General features: G+C 39.9%; 1 protein-coding gene across 3 annotated transcripts in view; it reads left to right on the top strand.

The window, feature by feature from the left end:
* B3GNTL1 (UDP-GlcNAc:betaGal beta-1,3-N-acetylglucosaminyltransferase like 1) overlaps positions 1-26,105 on the top strand; it is a 348,739-nt gene that overhangs the window by 32,182 nt on the left and 290,452 nt on the right. For all 3 annotated transcript variants that reach the window (XM_030208046.1, XM_030208044.1, XM_030208045.1), the window contains exon 4: positions 12,428-12,492. In XM_030208046.1, coding sequence (XP_030063906.1) covers positions 12,428-12,492 — 65 coding nt within the window. The remainder of the gene's footprint in view (positions 1-12,427; positions 12,493-26,105) is intronic.

The raw sequence follows: 26,105 nt of genomic DNA, 5'->3' as shown, positions 1-26,105 counted from the left end.
AATAAATTCCTGGCCTCTGCCAACACAAGGCTTATTGTGAGAAATCTCTAGTGTGCACCTAGTTACCATGGAGAGAGAAATCCTCTTTTATGCTTTCTCTTTATTAAATTTTCTATTCAGTATAAACAGAATATCTGAAATTGCAACAACATGGTTTTGAATAAACAGCAGAAAGATGAGCACCTATATCACTTAAAATTTGTTGTAGAAGTTTGTTGATAAAATAAAAAGAGAAATTAATGGGTAGATTGTGTCCGTCTATCTGCGACCTTGTTTCGGCAGACAAACCACAAAACAGACTGAGATGCCTTTGGGGATTTAGTAGTTGGGGATTTAGCATACTTAAATGTTAAGGTTTAGAGTGTTTTGTATTGGGTACTTTTGTTTACTTTCAGCACATTTATGATACCTTCAAAGGCAGTAGCTTGTGCTAAGCCACTGTTTGCTGACTAGTGGGTTTTATGTTCATTGGAAGGTTGTTAATGCAGGGGAAATCGAATTAGTCCATATAGTGAAAGAGCAGGTGTTTGTGGGATGCAAAATGACTTTGTGAAATCAAAGCCTGTCTCATATATGTAGCCCCAGTGGGGGTACATTCTTCAGACTTGATAATATTGCAGTGGTGTCCTATGCAAATATACTATCTTGGGATTAAACATGTTATGAGTGATGTTTGATACATGGTCAGATGTAACCTAACAGCAAAATTATAGGCTTGATAAACCCGCATACAACAAGATGATTCTCAAACAAGGTATCTGCATACATTTGGTTTGAGAATTAAGTTATATGAATAAATGTATACACGCACTTAGGAAAAATAAGCTAGTGTATAGCTATATATTAGTAATATGCGTTAATTTACATATCATTTGAAATGTTAAGTCATGTACATAATTTTAATATCTGGCCATGAAATACTCTCAGTATACCTCTTCTTATACACCATGAGCGGCATAATCGAACGGGGCGCCCAAGTTTTCATGAGGGCGTCCTTGCAGGACGGCCCCGCGAAGGGGCGGGGAAACCCGTATTATCGAAACAAGATGGGCGTCCATCCTTTGTTTCGATAATACGGTCGGGGACGCCCAAATCTCAACATTTAGGGCGACCTAAATGTTGAGATGGTCTTCCCTGGTTTTCGGCCATAATAGAAACTGAGGACGCCCATCTCAGAAATGACCAAATCCAAGCCCTACAAGTGTAACAGGTAGGGGGGGTGGGCTTGGGTCCACCTGGCTGAAGTGCACTGCACCTGCTCTAGGGACCTGCATACTGCTGTCATGGAGCTGGGTATGACATTTGAGGCTGGGAATTTTTTTTTTTTAAGGGTGGAAGGGGGTTGGTGACCACTGGGGAAGTAAGGGGAGGTCATTCCCAATTTCTCCCGGTGGTCATCTGGTCAGTTCGGGCACCTTTTCACGGCTTGGTCGCAAGAAAAATGGACCAAGTAAAGTCGGCCAAGTGCTCGTCAGGGACGCCCTTCTTTTTTCCATTATTGGCCGAGGACGCCCATCTCTTAATCACGCCCCAGTCCCGCCTTCGCTACGGTGCTGACACACCCCTGTGAACTTTGGTCGTCCCCACGATGGAAAGCAGTTGAGGACGCCCAAAATCGGCTTTCGATTATGCCGATTTGGGTGACCCTGAGAGAAGGACGCCCATATCCCAATTTGTGTTGGGCGGCGCCCTTCTCTTTCGAAAATAAGCCTGCAGGGCAAAGAATTACTCTCAAATTGAGAAACTAGCTCCTCAACTTTCAAACAAAAACCACTGGCAAAGTCTTGCAAAGATATCATCTGTTTTTGCCTATGTACCGATGTAAACTTCTTTACAATCGTAAAGAGCTCTTTTGCTGAAAATGGAGCTTCCTCTATTCTTTTGTTAAAATACGATTTTTGCACTTCCAATCTAATCTAATAGTATAATAATACTGAAATTTATAATCTTCTAAAGTTGGCCGACAAGGACACTTCCTCCAAGCTCTTTCTGCCTGTTGAAGCTGACGCTTTTTAGCTTTTAACTGCTTTGTATACCAAGGCACATAATTTATCCAAGATACTTTATGTGTATGAATTGGAGCTATTTCATCCAAAGAGACAGTCATTCCAACTATCCAGCTCGTAACATCTGTCTCAGAACAATCTTCTACTAGATTAGCTTGTAGAATCTTCCTTAAATCAGATAACTCATAATGACTTCTAACACATAATTTAGCCTTCCGATCTTTGCTCCAGACAAATACTAAAACGAATAAGAGCATGGTCAGACCAAGGGACTAACTCATGCTGGTAAAAAAAACAAATGACCCTAAAGGAGAATCATGATCCAGAAAACAAGATCAAGTAAATGTTCCCCGGTATTGGGACTTCATACTTCAGGGACCTGCTTGCTGCGCTATTAGTACTGGCCATAACATCTGAGGCTGTCATAGAGGCTGGCGTGTATTGTTTCTTTCACATCTTTGGGGAGTGGGAGGGGGTCATTCCTTTTTTCCTCCAGTGGTCATCTGGTCATTTAGGGCACTTTTTTGTGGCTTAATCATTATTAAAACAGGTGTAGCTCAAAATGTCTTAGTTTTAGTCCTGTACATTTTTGTTTTGTTCTATTATGGCAGAATAACAAGTGTTAGGAACACCCTAATCCTGTTCCCAACATGTGCGTGACACGCCCCCTTGTGATTTGGATGCAATTCAGATGAACTGCGTAGGTAAATGTTTTGAAAATAGCGATTTGAACATTTTGGCAAGCAAAACATCCAAATGCTGCTATATGCCACTTTTTAGATGCTTTTCTCTTGAAAATGAGCCCATAAATATTTTAATTGTGATTAGTCCCAATTAATCGAGTGATGTTATTCGGTTAAGGAGATAATTAATTCTGTTAAATATATAACCTGCTATAAAAGATGGTGATTTGAAAAGAACAATGATTATTAAATGCCAAATACAGCTAATATATAAATGGAAATGGAAAGTACAGTTTATTAGCATGTTTTGAAATTTCTCAGTTCAAGATTGAATAGTTCTGTTTTCAGTTCAACCAAGTGTGCAAACATAAGTTAAAAAAAAATAGAGAAGACAAGAAAAGATTTTCAGAAGAAAAAAGCTGTATTCCCCCCCCCCCCCCCCCTACCAATTGGTTTCTTTCCCCTTGGTTTCCTTTTTCTTGTTATGAGTGTAGTGCTGTCCTATCACTAACTGGAGTTCTTTTCTATTTTCTTTTGATTTCATTTTATGATTGTACATCACTCTGCTCTGCTTGTTGGTTAGAGTGGTCTAGCAAATATTAATAAACTATAAATTACAGAGGAGGAAAATGAAGCTGAGATCATAGTTGAACTAAAATAGATAAACTTGCAATGGTCTATACTGAGACAATGATAAAGGATGAATGCACAAGACTTTTATTTGTAGTGGAGAAATGGGGCTTCTTGAGCCATAAAGACTGAAAATGTGTGTGTGTATGGGGGGGTGGGGGGGGGGAACACTATTTAACTCTACAGTGATCTATAAGTAGTTTGCACTGATTCCTCCTCATCTCCTTCCCCTCCTTCAAGGATTTTGACTTTTTTCTTTATAATTGAGCTACAATTACTGCCTTTTAAATTAACAATTTAATAAAAGCAAATGCCACTTTTGCATCATGTGATCTGCGGAGGATCTTGGATCCATGTTACTCTAGGTAAAGATATAGGATATCTTTCTAAAAATAACTTATTTGCTCCTCCCCCCCCCCCCCAAGGAACTTTTTTCTTCACAGCAATCATTAAATCCAGATGTTATGATGTCAGGCAGACTGTTACACTGTGTCTCTGTGTTATTCACAGTGGAAGTGAAATAGGACTGTGAAAAGTTGGTCAGAAATAACACATTCCAATGAAAAACATGTCCAGCCACTGAAACAAGATATCTTTCTTTTGTATAGTGGAACTCTTGCTCCTAATAATGAATTTAGTTTAAAATTGCAACAGTTTTGTAGGATTTAATTTCCCAATACATTTTCAAAATTAAAAAACAAAAATTGAATAGGTCACAAACTCATCCTTTGAGTTCAACTGAAACAAACCTAGGTATAAGGGATGTCTGTTCATTAGTGTGTATATACTAAATACATTTAAGAAAAGTGAATGAATGGTATTTTTTAATGCATGTTAAACATATTTTATTAAAACAAATAAGTGAAATGAAACAAAAATTGCCTGAAATTCTGGGAAAAAATGCCAAACAAATTAAAAAAGAGCCAACATTTTTTTTTCCATATGCATATCCCTGCTAAGGTACACTTTACACATGTTCCATATACAAAGAACTACTAAAGCACACGCAGACTGCCCCTTTACTGCTGACTGATATCGAACAGTTTTCTGTCTTATTTTAGAAATATTAATGTTATCAAAGGCAGTGCAGTATTTATATCCAACTCATCTTTCCATTCAACGTTGTCTTCGAGTTTTTCTTTGATATTGTAAGAGGATTGCAGTTCATTCGCTCACACCAACTCAAGCCTTGACTATTCAAATTGAAAAAATAAAGGGAACTACTCCTCACAGTATCTGCATGGTCATGTTCAATGTGCCACAGTCTCAGCAGCAAACTGCTTTTAACCCATTAGTGCCCAATGTTCCCATATGTGGGAACAAATATGGGAACATTAGGCACTAATGGGTTAATTACAATGGTTTCAGATACTGCCTGGTGTTTTCTGCCCATAAACTGACCCCCCCATGCCATGACCCAGCATGGGGCCCTGCTTCAAAGGGGCCATCACCTCAATCATCCCCCCTGCAACAACTAACCTGCCTTTACCTCCAAAGGGTGGGGGGTGGGGGGGGATGGGACTTGATATACTGCCTTTCTGTGGTTTTTGTAACCACATTCAAAGCAGTTTACATATTATATAGAGGTACTTTTTTTGTGCCTGGGGCAATGGAGGGTTGAATGAGTTACCCAGAGTCACAAGGAGCTGCATTGGGAATCAAACCCAGTTCCCCAGGATCAAAGTCCACTGCACTAACCACTAGGCTACTCATCCACTCCTAAAGGCCATGCCTCACATCCTACCAGCACTACGCCTCCATCAAATTCTCTGTATCGCAGGTTTTGCCAACGGATTTTTGTACCCTATAACTGAAAAATGAAACTCTCATCAACTTTGTTCTTGAAGTCAATACCACTGATCCCTTCTTTCGTGCCTGCAAAATGTACTGAACAGTGGGTTCATAGTCTTTGAGTTCTGCCCCCCCCCCCAACCCAGCCCTACCTCTTCAAATTCAGTGACTGTTCCCCTGCTTCAGACACAATATCCATGTAGGAGGTGCGGGGATACTTGTATTAAGTTCCACACTTGACCTGTGCCAAGACTTAATAGGTAATTTATGACCCTTGCTCTTACCAGATATGCACGTGGCACCAGGCAACAAAAGGTATCCACACTGAATGAGAAATGAAGTCTGCTATAGATTTCTTCACAACTGAAACATCTCTCACATAGGCAATCGTCTCACTAACCTGCAATCAGAGTAGTCTAAACTTCCATAGTAACTCTGTCATCACACACTTAGCTTGTTAATCGCCTGCACCACACCTAGGTTGTCACACCAAAACAAGACCTTTTTGTTTCTCAATTTATTGCCCTACATTGCCAGAGCAACCACTAAGGGAATAGATCATAAAAGATGACCAACCTGGCCACAACCCATTTCTAAACATAGAGAATGATGGCATGTGAAGACTGTATAACCTATCCAGTCTGTCCAGCTACATCAACTAAGCTCTACAATTTTTTGCTCTCCCTCAGAGAGCCTCTGTACTTATTCCATGCTTTCCTGAGTTCAGATACTGTCCCCATTTCCACTGGAGTAGAAGAGTAGCCTAATGGTTTATTTATTGTTTATTTTATTATGACATTTCTACCTTGCATTTTTCCAAGAAAGCTCAGGTTCAATGCAGCCTTCATAACCAATTAAGAAGAAGCATTACAAGGCAATATTAATACAAGAATGCAACTATTAAAAAATTGTTTTCATATTAGCTGAATACAGATCTAAAGAAGTTGGGCTTTAAGTAAACTTCTAAACAACATATAATCGACTGAGTGTCTGATATACTTGGATAATGAGTACCTGAGTTTGGTATTTTGGTAAGAAAAATTAGCATTATGGATAGTTTTGTAGGTTAAGTTTTTACAACTTCAAAAATCTGTAGCGCAGGGAGCGATTCAAGATGGCGGCGTGTTAAGATACGCTGAGGGACGCTCGTAGAACTTGTTTCGGAGGAACAAACTCCCCAGCAAAATGGGGTCAGCGAGATTGATCCCCCCACCAACCTCGACTTCCTCTCTGTTCCAGACGGGTCTCGAGCGATTCTTGGTGCCGGTCTCCCAGGCAGCACGAGACGTTGATCCCACTGCGGGGACTTCAAGGGAAGTTGAAACCCTGCCGGGAGATGAAGTGTCTCTTTCTCCACTTTCGACACAGAGACCTCCGAACCCAGCGTCAGCCTCGATCCCAGTTGGTGAACTTTGCCCTGCAGGAAGTGTATTGGGTAAGCTCACCACTGAGGGGTTAGAATCATCGCGAAAGACGCTGAGGACTGAGACAGGAGTCTCAGAGAAAATGCAGGAGGAAATAAGCCTAGGAATGATTTGGAGGAAGCTGAATGAAATGGACAGTACTCTACAACAGACATCAGGTGAAGTTTCTACTTTTAAAATTAAGTTTGAAGAATTAAATTTGAAAGTGGATAAACTACAAGGTGAATTAGCTGGAAAAATTCAAAATATTCAGAAGGAAGTAGATTCTATGCAAGAATTTAAGCAGGCTGTTATTAAAGATAATATGGATCTCAGAAGAAAAGTGGAACAGATTGAAAATTTTAATAGGAGATTAAATTTACGCCTGCTGAACTTTCCAAAAATATTTGGGATGAACCCGCATGATTTATTTAGAAGATATTTAATGAAGTATTACAAATACCCCAGGAATTGATGTCGCCAGTAAATAAAATATATTATATTACAAACATATCAAAGGAAGATGCGGGGGAAAACCAAGAATTACAAGTAAATGGGAAAGGTCTCGGGGACATTTCAGCTATATTAGAACAAACTTTAGATGAAAACACGGAAAGATCCACTCTGTTTGTATCTTTAATATTTGAGCAAGACCTTAATAATATAATGAGACTCTATTTTAAAAATTTGAAGACGTTTTGGAGGTATAAAGGTACAAATATTCCCTGATGTGACGAAAACGACCCAACAAAGGAGAAAAGCTTTTTTGGCTTTAAAACCAAGGACAATAGAAATCGGTGGTACATTTTTCTTAGCGTACCCCTGTAAGTGCAATGTTAAGTTGGTTGATGCACTTAGGGAGTAGAAATCCAAGAGAGACGTATGTGTTAGGCGGGGAGAGTCTGATAGGCACGGACGGGCAGAGGGATCTTGGGGTGATAGTATCTGAGGACCTGAAGGTGACGAAACAGTGCGACAAGGCAGTGGCCGTAGCTAGAAGATTGCTAGGCTGTATAGAGAGAGGAGTGACCAGCAGAAGAAAGGAGGTTTTAATGCCCCTGTATAAGACGTTGGTGAGGCCCCACCTGGAGTATTGTGTTCAGTTTTGGAGGCCGTATCTTGCGAAAGATGTTAAAAAAATGGAAGCGGTGCAAAGAAAAGCTACGAGGATGGTATGGGATTTACGTTCCAAGACGTATGAAGAGAGGCTTGCTGACCTGAACATGTACACCCTGGAGGAAAGGAGGAACAGGGGTGATATGATACAGACGTTCAAATATTTGAAAGGTATTAATCCGCAAACGAATCTTTTCCGGAGATGGGAAGGCGGTAGAACGAGAGGACATGAAATGAGATTGAAGGGGGGCAGACTCAGGAAAGATGTCAGGAAGTATTTTTTCACGGAGAGGGTGGTGGACGCTTGGAATGCCCTCCCGCGGGAGGTGGTGGAGATGAAAACGGTAACGGAGTTCAAACATGCGTGGGATATGCATAGAGGAATCCTGTGCAGAAGGAATGGATCCTCAGAAGCTTAGCTGAAATTGGGTGGCGGAGCAGGTGGGGGGAAGAGGGGTGGTGGTTGGGAAGCAAGGATAGGGGAGGGCAGACTTATACGGTCTGTGCGAGAGCCGGTGATGGGAGGCAGGACTGGTGGTTGGGAGGCGGGAAATACTGCTGGGCAGACTTATATGGTCTGTGCCCTGAAAAGGACAGGTACAAATTAAATTCAAGGTAAGGTATACACATATGAGTTTGTCTTGGGCAGACTGGATGGACCATGCAGGTCTTTTTCTGCCGTCATCTACTATGTTACTATGTTACTATGTTGAGGTGAAATATACTTTTTATTCACCTGACCACCTGAAATCATGTCTGGACTTGAAACAACTTAAGTAATTAGATAAAGCTTGGAATAGCACGCCATTATTTTCTTCTTTTTTTATTTTAATATGTAGAATCTTCCCTAACTCTTATCGCTCTCTCTTAAAATGTAAATGTGGGCTACCAAGCAAAGAAAATTCATTTTGTTGTTGTGAATTGTGATAATGTTGATGTCAATAATGTACTCTTATTTTTGAAACATTTGTGGCTGTATTTCGAATAACAAGTTGTCCTTGTTAAAATCTTGTAAAAAAAATTTTTTTAAATTAATTTATTTAAGATTTTAACAAAGACAACTTGTTATTCGAAATACAGCCGCAAGTTGTAAAAATTTTTTTTTAAATTAATTTATTTATTTAACTTGGGAAATATCATCTAGAGAATATCTCATATTACGAGGTGACATTTTGTGGTGATAACTTGAGATCTATCATAAAATGGTAAGATACCATAAGGAATCTGATGAACAAGGACACAGAGCGTAAATGAAATTCTTTATTGATAACCAATGTAGATCCTTAAAAAGAACAGTGGGATGAGAATCAGGGAAGCCACTGCCACTCCTAAGTTACTTAAACCTCTGTTGCCCCAAATTCAGTCAGTTCTCGTTATTTGCGCTTTTGGTATTCATGGATTCAATTATTCACGCAAAATAAAATATAACCCATTTTCGCTATTCACAGCCATGCACAGTGCAAATGAAAGTGTGTTCCCATGAGGATTAAGGTATTCATAGACCTGTGCGTGAGTATTGTTACACCAAAAGACTGTATATAAAGTAATTTTATTTTTTAAAAAGTGTATAAAATACATTTATAAAAATAAGCTGTTCTCTACAAGAAGGGTACATAAGATGATGCGTTTATGGTGTTAGGTAGCAAACGTGTACAGTGAATAGGGTCACAGAGGAATCTAAACCCTTTTTTCGCATAGGATCAATGGTTCCCTATTTGCATTTTCAGTATTCTCTGAGTTTTCTAGGAACCTAACCCAACGAATAGTGAGAACAGACTGTACAAACTTAGGGCCCTTTTTACAAAGTGGCGGTAAGCCCAATGTGGGCTTACCACTCGCTAAAAAGGAAGTACCGCTGGGCTACCGCAGCAGTCCAGTGGTAATTCCCACCCACAGTGCGCCATCATATCCAGCGCTACAAAAATATATTTATTTTTGTAGCGCCGGTGTGTACCCAGCAGTAATCGGGCAGTGCCACACACTGCCCAGTTACCACTGGGTTAGCATGGGTGCCCTTACTGCCACCTCATTGGCAGTAAGGGCGCCCCCGAAAGGGCCATGCAGCAAGTGCTTCACTTGCCGCTTGGCCATTTCCTGAAAAAAAGAAAGACCTACCTTTTACTCACTGCGGTAAAAGGGGGCCTCAGCGAATGTCAAAAATGCACGCCAGCGCAGGCCCCCTTTTGCCGCAGCTTGGTGAAAGGGTCCCTTAGATTGTAAACCCTCTATAGACAGGGAAATACATTAATGTAACTTACGTTGAGCTACAACTGAAAAAAGCATGAGCTAAGTCTAAATTCCTGTGTCCGGCAAGTTTGTGAATCTTGTTGGAGTTGTCTGTGAAGGCAGTATAAGGTATTCCTGTACTCAGGGACTTGGGCAAACCTGTGGGAGATTAATATCAAGGAAGAGAAAAAATAGCAGAAAAGTAAAGTGATTCTCTCCTTAGAGAATTAGAATAATTTTAGTGCTGTGTGCGATCATCTGCCTGAAATTTGGAAATTAGTCTCTGCAATTGGCTGGCTCAGGGCTCATTGATGTTGGCAGAGCCATTCAGGCACTCACTATCAGGCACTCACTATCACATGAATATTAGCGTAGAGAGGCAGCAGCTGAGGAATGCAGAAGTCTCAATATTTGCTGGAAATAACAATATTGTTGCTGCTTCAAGGTTTCCTTTGGCAGATGTAGACTAGAAGCCTTGGCACTGGTTTCATTCAGCACACAGCAGGAATAAACATATTATCCTTTATTCTTCACACGCCCAGGCAGAATGGCAAAACAAACTGCATTGTCTCAAACCCAGTATGCTTTGAAGTGGAATCCATGTTAGTTTGGTTCTGGCATTATAGAGACACAAAAAGACCGGACAGTCTGATGCCCTGTACCTACCTCTTCAGTTGCTTGTCTGTCCGATCACTGGGCTACCCCTGGGGATTCAAAAATAAACCCCTGAACAGTTACAGATTATAACATTTACTATACTGCTTGGCTTAATATAGCAAGAACTGAGCAGTGTACAACAATAAAATAGAAAATAAGAAAAGAACTGCAGAAATCAAATAGAAAAAAAACACTCTCTCAAGACCATACACCCCAATGCAAATACAAAAGACTCACATGTATAGCATGCTAATTTCCAATCACTGCTGAGTCTTTGAAGAAACCTCCCCCAGCTCTACAGAAAAATAATAAGCCTTCAATGTACCACCCACCTCCATCGGGGATGGGGTGCAGGGGAGTGAAGTGGAGCGGGTCAAGGGAGTGCCTGTTAGCCATGGTAAGGCTGTTTGGGAGGCCAGGAGGTCCCAGTCCCTGGCTTTATACTTAGGTTCTGTCAAAGAAAGCAGATCCCAAACAAAGTCCTCCAAAGACAATTATTTATTAAAAACAAGTAGGTGACGTGGTCCATGTTTCGCTTACTTAGGGTTACATCAGGAGTACGAACACAGTGGGAGTGTTAAAACTTCTAAATACTATAAATATAGTTGTATCGTGGTGCTTACTCATCTATATGAATAATGGAGGAAAAAAGCCTCTGTATGGCCCCAGTCAGTATTTCATTGCTTTGTGTGACTCTCGGGGTTGAATTCTTCATTGGCTTAAAAATCCTCCATATGAGTTTCCTAATTTATTTTTTCTTTTCACTCTTGACTTAATTGCCTTATTAATATATATAACACTAATATCAATGTAATTTTAATTTGATTTCAGCATATAGCACTTATTTTTATGGTCCATCCGACGGGGTCCTGTTTTGCCATATCGGCTTTATCAAGGAAACATCATGCTTATGCTCTCATCTAAAAAAAAAAAAAAAAAAGCTAAAAAGATAAGGAAAAAGTAATTAGCTTTCATAAAGTACAAGAGATTGTAGAAAGAGTAAGACAAAGCAACCGTATCTGGAAAAGCTAAGAGACACTGGTAAAGTAGGAAAGCAAAGATGCAAATAGAAACAAAATAGCCAGTACAGTAAAATGGGGGGGGGGGGGGGGGAACAAAACTTTTTTTTTTTTTTAAAGAGGTTAGTGATGTGAGGAAGTGCAAAAGGGGGATTGTGAGCTCAAGGATGAAGGGGAGGAATATGTAGAGTGTGATGAGGACTGATGGGCTCTATTGGTTATGAGCACATTTTTCTTGTAGCACATTGGCTACCTGTTCTGTTGAGGATAATGTTTAAAATTTTAAGAATAATACTTCAGACTTTGTATGGGAAATTCCTTAATATTTTGGTAAAATTCTAAAGAGATATAGACCACAACATTTAATTATAAAGAGGTATAGACCACAACATTTTCTACGATTAGAGGGTACTTGGTTGTTGCATGTTCCCTTCGTTAGAGAGATTCATTTTGTTGAAACTAGGAATCAGGCTTTCTCTATAGCTGTCTTGGCTGAATAAAATTTATTGCCAAAAAAGTCCTTCACATGATTGACATGGAGACCATTTTCAAGTCTGCTTAATCACTGAAGCATTTAGCTATATTTAACATCTAATGACTGACTTTGATTGTATCAGTAGTAGATTTAGGTCCCCTTTTATTAAACTGCACCAGTGATTCCCAGCTGAGAACCAGAGGGCAACTCCCTTCTCTTCCAATGATGCTCCTTATGACCTTGAGTAAGTCACATGACCATCTACCATTTCTGGTACAGGTTTAGATTATAAATTCGCTGGGGCAGGGAGCTGCCAACTGTAACTTACCTTGAGCCCAGGTCTGGAAAGATGAGTAATTAAATCTAAAATCTAAACATTATAGCATAATAACATTAAGTTCATTTATTTTTTTCTCAACAGTTGGATTTGCTAAAAACCAAGCGGTCTTGCAGAGTTCTGGGACATATCTGTGTTTTCTGGATTCTGTAAGTAAATAATTAGTTTTGCAGGTGCGATAATTTGCTATGTCTTATTTTTATTAGCCTAGTGTTCCTCCAGAGACCATCAAGCCCACGTTTCTCTGCCCTTGCAATTAACTAAGGGTAAATCAGTAGTGATTTTATACCATTTTACTATCTGCTGAATTAAACATGTTTTTCAATGTATAGGAAATTAAAATGAATCCTAAAACTTCGATGTTTTATGTTGATTGTGTGCCAAATATCACATATATATTCTAGAAGTGACAGTTTGAGGCTGAAAGTAACAACAATACAGTTGTTTACACAAATCCCCAGGTGTTTGGACGACTTTATTGTGTCTGTAAAAAGTTCTTGCAGTTTCTGGTGATTGCTCAGCTGCTGCTCCTGCTGTCACCTAAACAATTACTGTCAAACTTCAGTAACCTAGAGGATCCAGACCAAATTTATTTAGCCTGTGTCTATTAGTGGCTAAATATTTTTTATTTATTGCATTTGTATCCCACATTTTCCCACCCTTTGGTAGGTTCAATGTGGCTTACATAGTACAAGAGAGACGATTACAAAATTTCAGTCTTAAATGATCAGTAGTAGAGTAGGATGCGTTTACATAACGGGTAGGAATAATAATAATAAGAATTAGTTTAGATATAGGGCATCTCCCTTCTTCCCTATGTAAAGGCATAGGGTCAGTCTGGTGAAGAGGTATCGCTTGTAGATCTTGATTTGCTGCCTGGCTCAAATAGTTCCACTTTTACATTCAGACACTACAGATCATTTCAGGATCTTTGTTTGCTATTTCTTTTGATAATACTTCCTCCACTTGTGTAGCACCTTCACCCTGACCATCCAAACAGTTCCTATATATATAAAAATTGTCAGGTTGGTATTCAAAAGCACTTATTCGGACAACAGCACCTGCTATCCTGATCAGCGCTGCTGCCAGGCGCTGCCAGGGACATTCTTCAGGTACTGTTAATATAGTTTGTGAAGCCCACCATTCCACTTTAGTCAGAGGATGCTTTTCAACTATGTGGGTTACCTGTACCTTGGTTTCAACTTGCGTGATCCACAGGACTCCACTGTTCTGTCTAGCTGTACAAGGGACCTTGACAGTTTGAAAACCCTTTCAGTTGCCATGGAAGGAAATCAGATGGTCAAATTGTGGGGAAATTAGGTAGTGGTCATATACAGAGCAAAAAGAGAATTGTAATTGTCTGTTTAATCATTTTCAAGGAACCTGTACAGGGTGGGGGTCAGATAGCACCTTGTCAGCTCTTGTTCTACTCAGTGACATGCATTGAGGTGCAAACCTGCAGTAGACTTCCTGAGTCCAGTATGTCATGCTCCAGTTTTGGCTCTATTTAAATCCAGGTTAAAAGTCCACCTTTTGAGGGAGCATTAAATCTCTGCCCCCTAATCACCTGTTTTATATCAATTTTGTTTTAATCATTCCCATGATAAGGGAAGGGAATGGGACTTGATATACTGCCTTTCTGTGGTTTTTGCAACTGCAGCACAAAAAAAGAATAGGTTATTACAAACTTGATATATTGCACACTTCAAATTATCCCACCTTCGGTTTAAAACCCCATATACAACCAATCCACTCACTATACATTTATTCCCTAAATTGTTATACATACAATATAAATACATGAGTGGATTGGTAACATTTCCGGAGAATATTGGTTGTATATGGGGTTTAAAACTGAAGGTGGGATAATTTGAAGTGTGCAATATAACAAGTTTGCAATAAATAAGTTTGTAATAACCTATTCTTTTTTGGTGGAGTTAGTATGTAATATTGAAGAATAGTTATAGTGGAAGTTCCCAAAGTATTTTTTTGTAATTTGATTTTGCAACTACATTCAAAGTGGTTTACATAGTATATATAGGCACTTATTTGTACCTGGGACAATGGAGGGTTAAGTGACTAGCCCAGAGTCACAAGGAGCTGCAGTGGAAATCAAACCCAGTTTCCCAGGATCAAAGTCCGCTGCAGTAACCACTAGGCCACTCCTCCACTCCAAGAAGTTAGGGAGTTTCATTTATTTGTTCTGTTTGTTTCAAATAGATTGTAAGCACTGTCAAGCAGGGGTTGTCTCTTAGGGATCAATATTCAGCTGAAGACATGCATCAGCACTAAATATCAAGGTGTTTGGCAGTGCCCAGAATCTATCCAGGTACCACTTATATTCAGCGTCGTACCCGCATAACTAATCGGGCACAGTTAGGAGTCCATTTTATGCTGTCCAACATGTCTGTTTAACTGTGTGGGCTCAGGTATGGAATATCACTAGTGGCTGCACAACCCCTGGTTCCACCCCAACCTTCCCCTCTCCCCCGGTTAATTATTACTGAATATCTGCTTCTAACCTGTTCAGCATCTCACTTTGAATATCAACCCCGTAGTTTTTGTGTACAGCGCTGTGTATTTTATTTATTTTATTTGTTACATTTGTATCCCACATTTTCCCACCTATTTGCAGGCTCAGTGTGGCTTACATGGTACCGTACCGTATCGGCGTTCGCCAGTTCCGGTATGAACAAATACAAGGTGATATTATGGTAGAATAAGGTTCATGTATGACATACACATTGGGGATCTTAGAGAGGAAGAGTTAAGTATGTCCATTACGTGCTTTGGTTTCGTTGTGTTGCAGGTATTCAGTCTTTATGTTGGGTTGGTGGGGTATGCCTTTTTGAACAGGTTTGTTTTTAGTGATTTCCGGAATTTTAGGTGGTCATACGTTGTTTTTACGACTTTTGGCAGTGCGTTCCATAGTTGTGCGATTAGATAGGAAATAGAAATAAGTGGTAATAGTAGTTACTTAGGGCTTCTTTAACAAAGACGCGCTACTAATTCTCGGTGTGGCAAATGAGAGAAAGCCCATTCCTATGGGCTTCCTCTCATTTTCCGTGTGGGAATTACTAGTGTGGCTTTGTAAAAGAAGCCCTTAGGGAATTCATGAGTAAAATCATAATCACAGCTCTATGGAGGAATGGGATAAACCAAACAAAAAGGAGGAGGATATGGTTCCTACAGTGACAAAACGTGGATGAAGAGCGAGGAAAAACAGATAATGGAGAGACTGTATATTGCACCATTCCGTCAATAATGGAGACTTCTTGGAAAAAGGATGCCAAGTGGGATATGTGATGCTAGGGTATAAAATACATTTAAATGAAAGAGCAGGTAGAATAGCTGTTTGGTTGAATTTTCAGCCTGTTCATGCATTGAGAGGAATACTCCCTTTTTTTTAAGGGCAGTACACTGCCATGTGCTTCCTACAGTCCTACTTGTCCTCATCTAGGTGAAAATTTTGGCTTGTATGAGGACATTGTGGAAATAATTGTCAACAAATAAGTTGCAGGTGATGCCTTTTTACTGGACTAACTTAATATATCCCTGACAGGCTTTCAAGAGTTAATCTTTGCTCCACGAGGTCAGTGAAGAAAGACTGTAGATACAGTGGGTTTAAACATTGCAGAGTAGTTTAGATCTTAGATTCTTTGCATTTTAAATAATACATTGAAATCTTCATCTTAGTGTGAGCAGCAATCAAAATGGCAGTTAGAATGTTGGCTTCCTACTGTGATTCCAAAATAAGAAATCATAAAAAAATAATGGGGGAGGGGGGGGGGCTATTTTACAGAGAAACCTTGATCATTTTGGACATCAGATTTGCAAGTACTTCAAGCTACTTAGGATGGAGTATGAGAATGAAAGTTGTCTTTAATAACACCACCCATAACTTGAAAATCCCTGTGTGCTGAAGACATTCATCTATGATAATACAAAGTGCCCAACTTGACAGTGTTGGGGCACTATGATCAGTGTTTTCAGTTTTCTGCCATGGAACATAAAGCTGATGAAATACGATCTTGGAAGTTGAACCAGTAGTAGAGTTACAGGCTCTTTTGTTGATCCTCTTTGTGAGAGAAGAAGTGTGATTACTTGCATTAGACTCCCATGTATTTTAATTGTTGCACTGTTATTGTTGGGGTAACAGAAAGTGATTGAAGGGAGTGGTGTCTCTAGAAGGGGTATGGAAGGTGTGTTGAAGACTCACACATGTGAGTTGTGAGAACGTTTGGACACTGTGATTCGGTGGGTGGGTTAGGAGTAGCGGGGTGGTGGAAGGCTTTCCTCTGGGGAAGAGATAGTATGAGTGTTTCCAGTGGTTTGTATTTTAAAAGCATAACTTAGTAAATAGAACACTGCTCAAGGGGCTTTCTGCAGGGATGATGAAATACAATGTTTAAATATCAAATATGAGTGTCTTGAATATATATTTTTTAAATGTGAATAGACTAAATCATCTTATTAAACACACACACACACCCACACCCACACACACACACACACACACACACAAAAAACCTACTGGAATTCTTGAAGAAAAGAGCTGAATATGTTTTCTTACAGGAAACACACTTGTCCTCTGAGGAATCCTGAAAATTTCAAGGAGTCTAGAACGTTACTTTTCACCAGCAGTTAGTGGGAAAAAAGGGAGGAAGGTGGTTGTGCTGATGGTCAGCTGATATATCTTTTCAGTTGAAAATCTTGGTAGAGCTGGGAAATGGATACAACTGAATTTGTTGTAGGGGAAACATTCAAATTGACAGAGGTGGGGGAGACACCTGTCATTATGATAAGTAATTTTAACCCCTTAAGTGGAGCCCATTGGACCAGCATGAGGTCTGTCCTGCTCCTGCCCAGAGGATAACTGCACTGGTTTCTGTCTTGACTGTGCAGTTTCTGTGGTTGCAACTGTAAGTCTCTAGCCCCTACTGTCAAGGGTCATAAATTTGATCCCTAGTGAGCCTTATCCTGGTCCCATATGCTATAATGCAGGATCCATTTCTATTTTGTTCATTTAGAAGGAATGAACCAAGAATGGTCTTATTCATTGTGTGACAAATGAGCACTTGCATAGCGTATCCCAGTGCTTGCAGATTACTGGCAAGATTTATCCCTGGCAGCAGTTACAACCCATGAGTTATGTTATCCTGACCTCTTAGTTTGTACCTGTGCTTTAAATATGAAAAGCAGTTGAGAGAAGGGCAGTCGTGATCCCATTGAAAAGGGTCGTTGCACCTAACTATATTCATATGGTAGTACTTTTTATCCACAAACCTAAAAGTTGGTTTTCAATTAGGCACACTACACCGATTTGTTTTTATAACCACTGCAGCTTGTTATTCTTGGCAAACTTTAAATGCTATTAGAAATGACGCCTTTCTTTAATGGAACTATCGCTGCAGGCAGTAATGAACTTTTGAAATGTCTTTTTGCTCTTTCAACTTTTTTCTGGGCAGACAGTAGCAGCCAAATCCTCAAGAACACATTCTGATAATATACGTAAAGGTTTTGCTTGAAGCCGAGCTCTCCAAGTATCGTGTGTAGCATTATTTTACACTTAAAATCGCAAAATTATAGGCTTGAAAGGGACCTGAAAATGTCACTTAGTCCCTAATGTACTAAGGGATTCTTCCTGTTTTGTGTCCCAAAATAATGTTTGTCTAAATTTTTAAAAATCTCCGGTGACAAGAGATACCACTTATAGGTAACTTGTTCTGATGATTGACTACCCTTACAGTTCAAAAAATAATTTTGTCTAAGGTAAGCCTTTGCTGTTGCAACTTAAGACGGTTCTTTTATATTTTAGCGACTATAGAGAACAATTGATGGTCACCTACATTATTTACCATCTTTATTGTATGTCATGTCACCCCTCAGCTGTCTCGTTTCTAGGCTAAATAAAATGAACTACTTCAGCTAATTCTTTTCTAAACATTTTTCATTTTTTAAAACTTATCTTTTGAAGTGTGGGCCTCCTAAGCCAGTCACAGTATATACCTAGAGTTGCCAAATTACTGAGGTCTAAAGAAATGCTGGGCCACTCCTGCATTTCTGACAGCCTGTCAGAGTCAGCAGAGCTTGAACTGTTGACCCCAAGGGGCAGAGGTTGGGAATCTGCAGCAGAGCCACTAAAGAGATAGGACTAGGAAAAGACTAGGGATTATTTATGCCTTGGTTGCTAGGAAGTTATGAGTGGAATAACAAATCTGTTCCATTTGCCAATATGTTATGGCATGTATCATTTGGAAAACGGTTGTAGATATATTATTGGTATCCATCTGCATACTACTATAAAGGCCCTATTATGTGCTCTCATGTATTCTTTGGTCCTCCCAGGTAGGCTTCTTTCAAATCTAGACAAGTCTATCTTTCGTCTACAAGGAAAAGGGCTTTTTTGTGCTGAGTATACAGTTTGGAATTCTCTTTCCTTTAATATTAGCACACAAACTTATTGTTTGATTTTTCATAAAAGGTTAAAATCATGGTAATTAGTGGTTTTTATAATAGATAAGGGATTTTATTATTTTTATTAATATGTTGTAACTATGAGATACCCAACGAATTGTTTTTGTGATTTTTAATGTATTTATTTGATAACATTTATGTTTGTTGCTTGTGAGCATGCTTCCTGAAGTGATTTGACGCAAAATAAATTTAAATAAATATGAGGGTGATATTAAGATATGTCAGATGCCAAGACCATGAGGAGTTAAGAAGCAAAGGTTTATTTCTGCAGTACTTAAGCAGCTGTTTCACTGTTGCTTTCACTCAAGTATTTTATTTGGGACTAATTGGGACTGTGCAATATCAGGCGATGATTTGACTGGCCCTGAGACACCAAAGCTGAGAGGCTTTGCTCTGAAGGGCATGCCCCTTTCCAGGACCATTTATGAAATTAGTAACTATAGTTTATAAGTACTTTTGGGTATAGACTCATTGATTTTGTCTAGTATGCCTGTAAATATGGGGAGATGGGGTGGGGTTTGGGTGGGTTTCGATTGTATGAGGATGATTTGGAGGGGGGTTTAGTATTCCTTGAAGTGTGTTGTTCACAAGAGACCGCTGATTGAAGGGGGCAAGGATTTTGGATTTGGCTCATGCCCTTTTCAGTTGTAGCTCAAGGCAAGTTGCATTCAGGTACAGAAGATATTTTCCTGCCCCTGAAGGGCTTCCAGCCTATGTTTGTTCCTGGAGCAGCGGATTATTAAATGGCTTGACAAGATCACAGAGAGTTGTATTGAGATTTGATCTGCGATCCCCTGGTTCTTAGCCTGCAGCTCTAACTATTAGTCTACTCCACGTACTCCTTGGATATTTTATTTATAGCTGAGTCTTCCATTATGTCCCAAGGATCAGTCCAGACAAATAGGTTGTGACTATCCGCCAGCAAGTGGAGATAGAGAACTTTAATGAGTTGTGCCTCATAAGCTCCTGCACTTAGCAACCAAGCCAGTTTTCTCTATCTCCAGCAGGCTGGATAGCAGCTCCTGTGCACTGTGGTGACTTCTCTGTGGCCTCCTGTCCTGCTTGCAGGTTCAGTTAAATTTGGTATTGAGAATATCCTGTGCCTCGGGTGTAAAGCTAGTGGTCTAGGTCCTTCCCTGATCCCCAGTTGCCACTTTCTACCTCTTTATCTTAGTCTTCCCTTTTCTTTTTTTTCCTGCCTCTAGCTAAAAAAAAAAACCAGCAGCCACTTGGTTCTTTTTGACCTCTTTGCGGGATCCTGGAAGGGTTTGCCGGCCTCCAAAGCGACAATGGCTCGATGGCTTAAGGAGGCTATTTCTTTGGCTTACGTTCTGAGGGGTCGATCTGCTCCCATGCACATCAAGGCTCATTCTACCAGATCTTTGGCGACTTCTTTGGCAGAGTCTAGGGCAGTTTCATTGACAGAGATCTGTCAGTGAGCGACATGGTCGTCTTCTCATTCCTTTGTTAAGCATTACGGTTTGGATGTGTGTGCTCAAGCAGATGCTTTCTTTGGGGCCACAGATCTCGCTGCAGAGATATCACAGTCCTTCCCCTCATAAGGATTGCTTTTATACATCCCATTTGTCTGGTCTAATCCTAGGGTCATAATGTAAAGAAAAACTAGTTAATTACCTGATAGTTTTATTTCATTTAGTTCCAAAGGGTAAGTCCAGAGCCCACCTTCTGTGATGGTTTCAGTTTTCCAGGTTCTATGTAATTTTGGTGTTTGAATTATTCTGGTTCCATTATTTCTAAGGCACGAGTTTTGCCCTTTATTTCATAGTTATTTTTATATCTAGAGGCTGGAGTTTTTTCTCTGGAAGTCACTCTTTCACTGCTTTGTTGCTAAGCGCAGGAGCTTATGAGTCACAACTCATTAGAGTTCTCTATTTCCACCTGCTGGCGGATGGTCACAAAACCATTTGTCTAGACTGATCCTTTGGGACTAAAGGAAAGAAAATTATCAGGTAGTTAACTGATTTTTCCATAGTTATCTGAGGTGCATGGACCTGTTCTTCCTGGGTCATGTGCTCTTATCTATTACATCCATCACAGCTAAGGATGGGAAAGAAGGGAGGTGGGGTGGCAGTTATATTTAAACCAGAGTTGCACCTTCATAGGCTGTCCAGTGCCACATTTTCAGGAAGAGAGAGCATGCTGGTTAGGATTTCAGAAGCAAGTAGGTTGTCTTTTTTGCTAGCATACGTCCCCCCCCAGAGGTTTAGATTGTAGTACAGAAGAATTGTACAAGAATTGTATTAATGCAACATCCAGAGACCTTTATTGTGATAGAAAAGGTGAAAGACTATAAGCAGTTCCTGAGATCTGTAACAAACTAATTTGGTTAACACTCCTGTGTACTCAAAGGACATATTCTTGATTTACTGTTAATTGTTGGCCACCGAAAGCAGTTCTGTAGGGTGGAGACAAAGAATGTAAACTTTTGAGTTAGACAGATCATAAGCTGATACAGTTTGTTAGTCAAGGTATATTTGAAGAAAGGAGGGGGGTGGAGACATCCTGCCTTTTGTGGTAAGTACACACAGATGTCAGTTTTCATCAGACTGTATCCAAGGGCTTAATTTCGAACCCATCTGTGAAGTTAGATTTTTCTAAATGGAGTTTTGAATAGGGTGTTGAGGTAAGTAGTTTATGACTTAGAGCCAATAAAGAAGTGCCGGCAGAAAACAAGGCATCAGCTGTCCTTTCCTAAGGAAATGAAGTAGAAAAAGGTAGAGTTACAGTGGCGAAATTTGGGAAATGAATTGAGTGGAGTGAAGCTATATGCAGACAATTTTTCTGGGATTACCTAATGTTAGCCTCTAATTTTAAAAGTGATTACTTTACATGCATTCTTTTTGCAATGGATTCTACTCGAGAGCTTTTTAAACTAGTATGAAAATTAGGGGAATAGGAAGTTGCTGATATAAAGGGTAGTCTAACCTCAAGATGGTGTTGGCATCATTTTTTTTCCAATAAGGTTAATACAATAATAATAATAAAAAATAATAATAAAAAGAACTGGATGAGGAGGTTAAAGAAATGCAGTGGGACTTACATAGGGTAGATAGTTTCAGTGGAGAGAGATTAGTAGAATTTTATAAACCCATGGGTGATCAGCTTCTGCAGCTATTAGTCAAGTTTGCTAAGGTTGTCCTTATGGTGGATCATAAGTACATAAGTATTGCCACACTGGGACAGACCAAAAGTCCATCAAGCCCAGCATCCTGTTTTCAGCAGTGGCCAATCCAGGTCACAAATACCTGGCAAGATCCCAAAAAAGTTCAGTACATTTTATGCTGCTTATCTCAGAAATAGCAGTGGATTTTCCCCAATTGAATAATGGTCTATGGACCTTTCCAGCGTGACTGTTAACAATACATCCATCAGAGGGTTCCATCATTGAGGGCTATTGTTCAGAGTTTATTGGACAAAGATGAGCTCTAAAACCATTTAAATAGGCTTAGTTAGACCAATTTTAAAGAAACAATCTGACCCGTGGCTGATTGGGGGGTGGGGAGGGGAGAGCTATTGGTCTGTTTCAAATCTTCCCAGGGTAGCAAAGATGATAGTCATGTATTACCATCCAGTTTCATGGAGGAGGTTAAGGGTCTAAATCCACTACAATCTGGGTTTCATCCAGGATATAGTATTGAGAAGATACTGGTGATCTTATTAGAAGAGATGCATAGGTGATTAGATTGAAATAGCAGCCTTGAATCACAGAATTTTACTGGATAGACTGGAGAAAGTAGAGGTAGAAGGGGCTGTATTGGCATGGTTCACCTTCCTTTTGAGGAATAGAAATTTTAAAGTCAGGGACAGAATAGGGAAGTCGGAGGTGTTGGAGTTGGTAGAGTGTCTCAGGAAGTCTGTTTTTTCTCCCTTTGTGTAGTGATTAGGTCCTTCAGATTTAGTTCTTTATTGTACACAGATGTTCAGTTTTTTGTGCCTCTTTCGAAGTCAGTGGAAGAATTAAAGGAGTGGAGGCATGTATGTTGACAGTTAGTAGATGGTTATTAAAAAATCGAGATTAAACATTGTAAAAGCAGATTTTATGGGTTGAGTTCCACTGAACTACCGAAGGAGCTGGCTATGATCTCCTGTTTGATATTCACATCGGGTTAAAGGCAAAAACACTTGGGGGTCTCATTTTCAAAAGAGAGAAACATCCAAAAAGTGTCCTAAAGCAGCATTTGGATGAATTTCTTCTCAAAACATCCAAATTGGTATTTTTGCAACTTATTTTGCATTAGCTACTATGCAATTCATCTACAATGCATCCAAATCACAAGGGCGTGTGTTGGGTGTGGACTTAGGGCAGGCTTAGGTCACTCCTCTTAGTCATTTTACAGCTGTAATGGAACAAAACAAAAACATCTAGGGCTGAAACTCAACGTTTTGGTCTAGACCTATTTTTAGAATGAATAAGGCACAAAAAGGTGCCCTAAATAATCAGATAACCACTGGAGAAAATCAAGGATGACCACCCCACTTACTCCCCCAGTGGTCACTGACCCACTCCCACCTCCCCAAAGCTGTGATTAAGAATATTACTTACCTGTCTCTATGACAGCTTCAGATGTTATAGCCAGGTCTTTTAGAGCAGCAAGCCAGTCCCTGGAGTAGGTGGGTGGAGTGCACTATACAAAAGAGAACCCAGGCCCATATCCAATATCCTACTGTATCCACATATAGGTGACCACCCATAAGGGCTACAGTAGTGGTGTACAGTTGGGTACGGTAGATGTTTGGTGGGTTTTGGCGGGGATAAAGGTGAGATTTGTACCTGGGAGCTTTTATATGAAGCCCACTACAGTGCTCTCTTGGGTGCCCCGTTGCTCTCCTGGGATGTCTGTGTAGCCAGTCTACAAAGAAAGCTGGCTTCTTCTACATCCCAATGGCTTGATTTCTACGTTTTTCATGTGGTCTTTTTTTCCCCCCCAAAATGGCCCAAAAAGATAAATGCGCAGAGCTTGAAAACATCTAGCAAGTAGCCATTTAAAAAAAAATAAAAATAGACATTTTGCTGTTTCGAAAAATGGCCATATTTCCTAGTCTGATTTGGGATGATTAGCTCAAAATGTCCAAAGTCCGACTTAGACGTCATATGGAAAATGCCCCTCTTGGTGTCTTTCTTTTTTGTCTCTTATGCTAGAATTCCATATTGATCTAGTAATTAGAAAGCCATGACTTAAGCTGAAATTGGCCCAACAATTAAGAACCTGTTTGTGTCCATCCATATGGTAGTCTAGGCAGATTTTCTGAGTCACCTGGACTTCTCTAATACCATTTATTTTGGCTTATCTAAATATGTGGTGAAAACGTTAAACAGAATTTAGAACGTTTCAGCCAAAATGGTGATGCATAAAAAGAGTGGACAAAGTCACACTACTGTTTCATGAGGTGCAAGAGGTGAACTGGTTGCCAGTGGAAGCTAGGATTTTATTTGTCTGTCATGGAGAGCTGTTCAAGGGATTGGTCCACCTTATTTATGTGTCAAGTTGGAAGCCCATGTGCTGATATGACTGTTGCATTTCAGTAGAATAAGAACTCTATCTTTGCCCCGGTTAGGGAGTTTAGGCTAGTAAGGGTGAGTGCACTTTGAGACTCATTTTCAAAGCACTTAGACTTACACAGTTCCATATAAGTCTAAGTGCTTTGAAAATATGCCTCTTTATATTTTAGGGGCAGCCCTGGGACTCTGGAACAAGCTTTCAGAGAAATTGAAAAACCTCAATTATCTGAGTTTTAGGAAACAGCTAAAGACTTACGGGTCCTTTTACTAAAGCTTAGAGCATGCTAATGGAATTAGTGTGCACTAAATGCTAAGAAACCCACAGCTATAACATTTAGTGTGCTCTAAACTTTAGTAAAAGGGCCCCTTACGCTTTTTAAAGAATATTTTAAATAATAATGTTTTTGTTTCCTGTTTTTGGTCAATGGTTTGAGAGAAGAGGAGGAGTAGCCTAGTGGTTAGTGCAGTGGACTTTGATCCTGGGGAACTGAGTTTGATTCCCACTGCAGCTCCTTGTGACTCTGGGCAAGTCACTTAACCCTCAATTGCCCCTGCCACAAATAAGTACCTGAATATACTATGTAAACCGCTTTGAATGTAGTTGCAAAAGCCACAGAAAGGCTGTATATCAACTCCTATTTCCATTTGGGGGGGGGAGAGGAATGTTGATTGTGTATGTAATCTGCTCTGTACAGCTGTTGTACCTGAAAGTAGCAGACTCCAAGTCAGTGTAGTGTTATAACTAATGTACGAGAGGCTAGCATCTTCCTGTGAAGCTGAAAGAGTAGACACAGGTTTAACATTAGGAGGGGTAGCAGATGCTCAGCACACTAAAACACCTACCCAGTTGCTGAAGTGATAAGACAGTAGAAGTGCCAGACTTAAGGTATAGCACAAGCCCAGAGAATTTTTAGTTGTGGGGAAATGAGGGTAAAGCTAGTGCACATATACAGTAGTCTGAAGGCTTAAAACAGTAGGGCAGCGGGCACTTCTGACAGCTTCCCTATTGCAAGTCAGAACTCTCGGTAAGTACTGTACGGTATCTCACTGATGATTCTTACTGTTTTTGTACCCTTCTGTTCCAACGTTCATAAATAAAGATTAAAAAAAAAATAAAACAGTAGGGCAAATAGATGGGATGGGCCTTGTGATCTTTATCTTCATGACGGTAACTTTCAAAGTTGCTTACCTGTGTAAAAAGCTTGTTGAAAAGTTCAACCTTCCCCCCTCCCCCCCCCCCCCCCCCCCACCAGTACTACATTTTAAAGGAATTTGCCTGCTTCCAAATAGGTATGTACATAGGGACAGGTTTAGCAAGAAGGGAATTTACACACTATTTTCACATTTCTTCTTTATTTCATATACCGCAATTTGTAAATACGTTAAGCGGTTTACAAAAAATAGAAATAATATATAGGGAACAGAAGAGATACAAAAGGAAACCAGGTGACAAGTAAATAATAATAAGGAAAACAGGGCAGACTTTTACCATCTGTGTCTCAATTATGGAAAGACTGATTTGGATGGGCCAGAGTGGGCTTTGAGGATTACTGCAGTGATTGGGGAGAACCCGTGATGAAAAGACTTCTACCTTCTGTGACCCGAGAATAGCAGGGACAGATAAAGAACAAGTGTGTGTTTTTTTTGTATCACATTCATATCACATGCTATGTGTATCTCAGAGGTGGAAGGGCAACACGTTGATAGCAACTAAAATGTAACATAGTAACATAGTAGATGACGGCAGAAAAAGACCTGCACGGT

The sequence above is a fragment of the Microcaecilia unicolor genome, chromosome 6 (genome assembly GCF_901765095.1).
Source record: "Microcaecilia unicolor chromosome 6, aMicUni1.1, whole genome shotgun sequence".
Taxonomy (NCBI): Eukaryota; Metazoa; Chordata; class Amphibia; order Gymnophiona; family Siphonopidae; genus Microcaecilia; species Microcaecilia unicolor.
Note: the sequence above shows the minus strand (reverse complement) of the source record. Positions and strands in the feature narration are given on the sequence as shown.